This window comes from Entamoeba nuttalli, assembly GCF_000257125.1.
Source record: "Entamoeba nuttalli P19 unplaced genomic scaffold asmbl_8129, whole genome shotgun sequence".
Taxonomy (NCBI): domain Eukaryota; phylum Evosea; order Mastigamoebida; family Endamoebidae; genus Entamoeba; species Entamoeba nuttalli.
The window spans coordinates 1-7,068 of record NW_008578978.1 but is presented as its reverse complement, the minus strand read 5'-3'; the positions used below and the strand labels follow the sequence as shown (position 1 = coordinate 7,068).

The 7,068-nt window shown below is 26.9% G+C and overlaps 6 protein-coding genes across 6 annotated transcripts; 4 read left to right on the top strand and 2 right to left on the bottom strand.

The window, feature by feature from the left end:
• Positions 1 to 82: 82 nt before the first annotated feature.
• Positions 83 to 292, bottom strand: ENU1_181170 (ribosomal protein S28e protein; the record flags this gene model as incomplete). Its single annotated transcript, XM_008861487.1, has 1 exon — positions 83 to 292. The coding sequence occupies one exon, from the start codon at positions 290 to 292 to the stop codon at positions 83 to 85; it is 210 nt and encodes a 69-aa protein (XP_008859709.1).
• A 107-nt stretch (positions 293 to 399) lies between these two features.
• ENU1_181160 (DEAD/DEAH box helicase, putative) lies at positions 400 to 2,158 on the top strand (the record flags this gene model as incomplete). Its single annotated transcript, XM_008861486.1, has 1 exon — positions 400 to 2,158. Exon 1 carries the CDS (start codon positions 629 to 631, stop codon positions 2,156 to 2,158), a length of 1,530 nt encoding a protein of 509 aa, XP_008859708.1. The 5' UTR covers positions 400 to 628.
• Positions 2,159 to 2,289: 131 nt separating this feature from the next.
• ENU1_181150 (hypothetical protein) lies at positions 2,290 to 3,384 on the top strand (the record flags this gene model as incomplete). The annotated part of the gene is made up of 1 exon (XM_008861485.1): positions 2,290 to 3,384. One exon carries the CDS (start codon positions 2,290 to 2,292, stop codon positions 3,382 to 3,384), a length of 1,095 nt encoding a protein of 364 aa, XP_008859707.1.
• Positions 3,385 to 3,828: 444 nt separating this feature from the next.
• On the top strand, positions 3,829 to 4,347 carry ENU1_181140 (hypothetical protein; the record flags this gene model as incomplete). Its single annotated transcript, XM_008861484.1, has 1 exon — positions 3,829 to 4,347. The coding sequence occupies one exon, from the start codon at positions 3,829 to 3,831 to the stop codon at positions 4,345 to 4,347; it is 519 nt and encodes a 172-aa protein (XP_008859706.1).
• A 300-nt stretch (positions 4,348 to 4,647) lies between these two features.
• Positions 4,648 to 5,346, top strand: ENU1_181130 (SNARE domain containing protein; the record flags this gene model as incomplete). The annotated part of the gene is made up of 1 exon (XM_008861483.1): positions 4,648 to 5,346. The coding sequence occupies one exon, from the start codon at positions 4,648 to 4,650 to the stop codon at positions 5,344 to 5,346; it is 699 nt and encodes a 232-aa protein (XP_008859705.1).
• Positions 5,347 to 5,426: 80 nt separating this feature from the next.
• ENU1_181120 (exosome component 10, putative) lies at positions 5,427 to 6,980 on the bottom strand (the record flags this gene model as incomplete). The annotated part of the gene is made up of 1 exon (XM_008861482.1): positions 5,427 to 6,980. One exon carries the CDS (start codon positions 6,978 to 6,980, stop codon positions 5,427 to 5,429), a length of 1,554 nt encoding a protein of 517 aa, XP_008859704.1.
• Between the last annotated feature and the right edge of the window lie 88 nt (positions 6,981 to 7,068).

The window sequence follows — 7,068 nt, the reverse complement described above, 5'->3', positions numbered from 1 at the left end:
TTTATATAATTATTAAAAAAAGGGTTTTTTAATTATATCTTTGTTAAATAAAACAAAAAAAATACACCAAAAAGTTATTTTATTATCTAAGTCTTCTAGCTTCTCTTTCAGCTTCAAGAAGGGTAAGAATATCTCCAACTCTAATTGGTCCTTTAACATTTCTTAAAATTTGTCTATTTTCTCCTATAATATCACATCTAACTTGTAATACACCTCCTCGTGAACCAGTACGACCGAGAATTTCAGTAACTTGAGCATAAATAACTGGGGTTTCGGCAACTTGGGTTGACATGAGTAGTTTGACAAAATTAAGTTCTTCTTTTTTTTTAATTTCTTTTTGAGAATTTTAAAAAATTTTAATAACTAGTAAGATATAAATGTATCTTCAAATCAATTTATATGAGTGAAGATAATAACGAAATCCCTTGTTATATTCCAAAAGATAAAAGAAAAATTCCAGAAAAAAGAAATCAATCCTCATTCGCTCCACCACCTAAACCGTGAATTATTACCAGTTGAATTTGATTGTAAATTAAATAAAGAAGAATTAGAACAAATTAAAGAACATTATAGAGGTAATAATAAAGAAAGTAATACAATTATCAAACCAAGTGAAAAATTTAAAGTTATGAAAATTAATGATTTGTTAATGACAAAAGAAGAAGAAGATACAACAACTGATCCAAATGATTTATATAATAATCCTATTGATTTTCAACCATTACTTGGTCGTGGGAATTGTGGTGGATTAGATAGGGTTGTTAACCCAAATAAAATTAATCAAGAAAAAGGAGAAAGTCACAATGGATTAAATACAATAAATAAAATTAAAACTAAACCACTTAATCAAATGAATGAAAATGATTGGAGAATTATAAGAGAAAATTTAAATATTTTTGTTAATAATAATGAGGTAATTAAACCATTAAGAAAATGGGATGATATGAATGTATGTGATGACTTATTACTACTTATTAAAAATACATATGAAAATCCAACTCCTATTCAATGTGCATCAATCCCAATTGCATTAAAAATGAGAGATTTAATCGCATTAGCAGAAACAGGTACTGGAAAGACTTTTGCTTATCTTATTCCACTTATTCAATTTGTTTTAAAACTTCCAAAATTAACAGAAGAGACTTCTGCAAGTGGGCCTTATGCTTTAGTCTTAGCCCCAACTAGAGAGCTTGCACTTCAAATACAAAAAGAAACACTTAAACTAGCAACACCATTTGGATTAAGGGTGTGTTGTTGTATTGGTGGAGAACCAATGCAACCCCAAATTGAAGAATTGTCTAATGGAGCTGAAATTGTTGTAGCCGCACCTGGAAGACTAAAAGACTTACTGAACCAATCATATTTAGTTTTAGGTCAATGTTATTTTGTTGTTTTAGATGAAGCTGATAAAATGATTGATTTAGGTCTTGATGTTCAAGTGAGATATATTTTTTCAGAACTTCCTTCTGTAAAAGATGGTTCAACAGAAGAAATTATTTCTATGGAAAAAGAAAATGCCAGTGGCAATCCATCAACAAGAACAACTCTCATGTATTCTGCTACAATGCCAAGCACTCTTGAAAAAATAACCAATGAATATTTAAGAAGACCAATCACAATTTCTATTGGAAAAACAGGAAATGTTGCAGAGAATGTCAAGCAAAATGTCATATGGGTTGAAGATAATATGAAGAAAAGAAAGTTAATTCAAGTCATTAAATCAAGTTCACCTCCAACAATAGTTTTTGTTAATCAACAAAAAACTGTTGAAGAAATATGTCTATTATTAGAAAAAGAAAAAATAAATTGTGTTGGAATCCATGGTGGAAAAAGGCAAATAGAACGAACTGATGCATTAGATGGATTTAAAAGAAAGAAATATTCAGTTATGGTTGCAACAAATATTCTATCACGTGGAATTGATATTGAAAGTGTGGCAAATGTCATAAACTATGAAATGCCACAAAAAATTGAAGAATATACACATAGAGTTGGAAGAACTGGAAGAGCAGGAAAAGGTGGAAATGCAATCACCTTTATAAATGAAAATGATGGAAAGGAAGTTTTAAATCAACTTAGACAAATTTTAGTTCAAAGTAGAAATTCAATTCCTAAAGAACTTGACTCTTTCTTAAAAAAGAATGAAATAATTTATTAATAAAACTAATCTTTCCTTTTTTCAAGATTTATGGAGAATGACTTTTTTCAAAATAATAGATTTTATTAAATATATTATAAATATAGTTAAAAATAATTACTTACAAAAACTAAAAAACAATCATAGAATATATGGCTTTAGAAACACAAGAGAAAAAACTAATCCTCAAATCTCAATTAGCAGAAATCCAACAAGCATTTTTAGAAGATAAAAAAAGAATAGAATATAAAACAAAATGCTTACAAAACGAAACTGAATTAAAATTAACAGATTTGAAGAATGAGATTATGTACTGGAACAAAAAACGACTTGAAGAGTTACAAGATAGAAAAGAATCTATAGAACAAGAAATCTCAAAGTATATGGCTAATTTATCAATAGATAACCAAAATTCTACAGAAAATCTATGTACTTATTATATAAATGATAGAAACAGTAAAATTGAAAATTTTATTAAAGAAAAAGATTCGATCAAAATAATATTTGAAGACACTGAATATGTTGTTGAAACAAGTATTATTGAACAAATTCCTTTTCTTGCTCATTTGGCAAGTGAGTCATCTGATGAAAATGAATTGTATATATTTAGAAGTGGAAAATATTTTAATTATATCAAAGAGTATGTTTTATCTAAACAATTAATAATTAATGAAACTACAACACAAGCTGAGCTCAAAAAAATTGCAAAAGAATTTGAGTTTTATGAACTTCCATGGAAACAAATTAATGAACTTATTTCTTGTATCTATACTATTCAAAATATCTCAACTCATGGAATTAACTATACTATTAAAGGTAATGTAATCCATCCAACAAATAATGGATGTTCATTTATTCAATTTGATAAAGACATTATAGGTATTAAGGTGAAAGTATTAAACATTGGTAATTACATTGACTCTTCTTGTTTCTCAATTGGATATTGTCCTTTTATAACTAAAATACCACACTTAGGACATGATGGCTATTTTCTTAAAAAGAACGGAGAAATTAAAACTTCTCTTAATGGAGTTTCATCTTCCTTTAATTTTTGTTACGAAATAGAAACAAATGATTCTATCAAATGCGTTTTAAATGACATGGAAAGAATGTTATTCTTTCAAATTAATGAAAATGGGTCTTCAATAGAGTTTGTAGATACAAATATTAAATTGTATCCAACAATTATTATGAATGGTATTGATCAACAAATAGAAGTTGAAACAATTTACACTCCAATTCTTTAATCCATTCTTGATTTATGTTACTTATTTTTTATTAGTTTTATTAAAATAGTAGAAATATTATAAATTATATCAAAAATAAATAATAAATAAGTGGTAAAAATTGAAAAAAGAAAATAAGTAAAAACCCTTTTTTCACTAAAAAGTCATATTTTATCACGTATGGGAATTGAACCAGCATTAGAGGCTATTGCTAGAAAATACAATTGTGATAAAATGATTTGCAGAAGATGTTATGCTAGACTTCCACTTAGAGCTACCACTTGTAGAAAGAAGAAATGTGGACATTCTGGAGACCTTAGACCAAAGAAGAAGATCCAATCAAAGAAATAAATTTGTTCCAGTCATTATCATTATGGAATGGTTTTTATGATATTCTTTTTTTGTTTCTTCTTTTTTCTTTTCTTATTATAAATCTTAATAATACTACTACTTATCTTTTGTTTTATGAGTAAACAACAATTAAATTTATTAAGGCAATATCCTACATACAAAAAATTATATGCAATGCAAGAAAAAATAGACCAAATGGAAAATGGTGAAGTTCCTTTCAATGACATTTGTTCTAGTGTTGATTCCTTTTTTGAAAAAGGAGTGATTATAAAAAGTATTATACAAATAGAACATCCAGCAGAGGCAGCTATGAAAGGAGGTAAAAATTTAGATCATCCTAAACCAATACTCAATGACGATGTTGATTTGCTTTGGAATTCAATGAAAAAAGGAAACGTTTTAGAGCTAGATGAACATCAAAGTTCAAAGAAAAAAGACGAAGACATTTATATCAAAAATGACAACTTTCCACCAATTGATAAAGAAAGAGTAAATGAAGAGATTACAAAACTAATAATCCCTTCAGCAATTCATTTTAATCCTCATGTCCTTGAAGTTTGTAATACATTTAAACAAAAGATTTTTACAACAAATGATTTAGCTGATGCAGTTCTTTCAGTACTTGGACATTGATTTATATATAACTGACTGTTCATTACTTTTAAGGTTTTTTCTTTATTAATTTTTTAAGAAGGGACAAAGAGAGAAATGACAATTACAAACACGATGAAAAAAGCAAAAGAAGAGTAAAATCGATTAGAAAAACCCTTCTCTCAGATTTTAGTCAAGATTTAATGATGAAATAAACTATTTTTAATAAGAAAATAAGAAATAATAAAAAAAAATAATAAAGGAAAAACAGAAGAAGAAAAAAGAATAATTAGATGATGAAAAAAAAAAAGAATCTTTGCAGAACTGAATAATCCAAAAATTATGTCAGTTGATTTAAGACAAATCTTATCTGATTTGGCTAATAGTAAAAAGCTCATTGAAGGTACTCTTTCAAAACTTAGACTTGCTTCAAAAAATGGTGATGCTAAATTGTACAAACAAAAACAAACTGAACTAAAAAATGAAATGGAACAATTCCAATCCATCCTTGAACGTGCAAGTAGTGTTTCTGAAGATGTCATTGAAGACTATCCAGAACTTAATTACAACGCCAAAGTTGCTCAATACTTTTCATTTACTTCAAATATCCAAAATAATATTGCTCCTCCACCTCAACAACAATCAATTGGTAATGGTGAAAATGAACCATTAATTGGTTATGATGATGAAGCTCGTTTACAAGACCAAAGTAATTTAGTAACTGAAATGTATGCTGATAATACTCAAGAAATTAGTGATATTGTAACCAAAATGAAAGATTTAAATGTTGGATTTACTAAATTACATTCATTAACAGAAGTACAACAAGCTCAAATTGATAACATAGAAGCAAATGTTCTTACTACTGATGAAAAAGTTGCTGATGGTGTTGATGAAATAAGTCAAGCACAAGTTTATCAAAAGAAAGCTAGTAAAAAATTATGGATTATCCTTTGTATTGCAGGAGGAATTGTTATTGTTCTTGGAGCAATTGTAACTCTTGTATGCATCCTTAAATTCTCTGGAAAGAAAAATGATTAAAACAATGTTTTTTGGATGAACTTAAATTTATATTTTATAATATAAACATAAAACAAAAATAATAAAAAGCAATGAAAGAATTAAATGATATCTTCAAAGTGTTTATCAGTTCTAATTACTGTTTGTTTATAATTTTTTCCTAAAGTTGATTGAACAAATTTAACAGTATCAGATAATATCGTTTCATTTGTTTGAATTTGTTGTAACTGATTTAATTTTATTTGGTGTTCTTGTTTAGTTAAAAGAATAAATTCAGATGCATGCATCTCAACAAAATAAGGTACTTTTGGTAAACAACATAGTCTTAATTTCTCTAAATCAGTTGGAAGTTCATTAACAATATTTGATAGCATTGTCATGTTAATTATTGACTCTGGACTTTCATCTTCAATTCTTGCTATTTTATCTCTTAATAAATAAAGTTTTTTAAATGTATCAAATTGAGTCTTTTTAATCCAACTTCTTCTTGCTACTCGTTCTATAACATCATCTGAACAAACTGTAGGTCTAAATAGACGAAGACATAGTTCATTTGATTTATTTAACACTTCTTCTAATACACCTGCATCAATACATTCATTTCTTAATTGATCAATAATATAAAGAAGATAATGCGTATCTCCTCTTGCATATTCAATCATTTCTTTTGTTAATGGACGTAATCTCCAATCAGCTAATTGATATTTCTTATCAGCATCTACATTACAGTATTTTTGTAAAAGATATTTTAATGAAAAATGTTGTAATTTTAATGCTCGTGCACATTGACCTGAATCAATACAATTTACAACATATAGACCAAAGTTATATGATAACCAAATCATATCAAAATCACATCCATGAAATACTTTCTCAATATTTGGGTTTGTAAAAGGATCATTTAATAATGTTATTGAATCTCTTAATGTAATTGTATCAATAATATAATCACTTGATCGTGTACTAATTTGTAATAAACATACAAACCCATAATAAGAATGTTCACTATGGTGTTCTACATCAACAGCAAATTGATTGACATGATTTAATGATATAATCATTTCTTGAAGAAGTTCTAATGTGTTAACATAAATCAATGGTGTTTTCTCAAATGATAAAGGAGGTTGTGGAGTACATTTTTCTAATTGCCAACTCATTTGTTTTAATTCATGAATTTCATTAATATAAGGATGAGGCTGTGCATCAACAGGATATTTTGAATGATATTTTTTAATACATTTTGGTTTATATTCAACACTAAAATTATCTGGTTTATCAGTAAAATTTAATTGTGGTTTGTTTATAACTAGTGGCTTATCATCAAACTGATTTTTTGTTAATTCTAAGGTTTCTTCTATCTCAACAGCTTCAAGTAAAAAATCAACTACATGAGTCACAACATCAATATCATTTGGACGTTCTTTCTCATTATTAGTTAGTTTACTATGAAGTTTAGGATGAATGTCATTAAACATTTTTAATGTTTGATTAATTTCATTTAGTGCAATGTCAACAGATTGACTAAATTCTTTATATGACATCATTTCAATATATCTATTTCCTGTTGCAAATGACTTTGTTGAACGAGCAGTCTCAACAGCATATTTTTTAATACTTTCACAAAATGAATCAACAATTTCTGATTGTTTTTTCATTGGCTTATTTTATGTTTTATTAGTTTTTTTTAATTAAAACCCTTGTTTGCGTTATAAAAATTTGATTTTAATAACAAAAATCAATTAA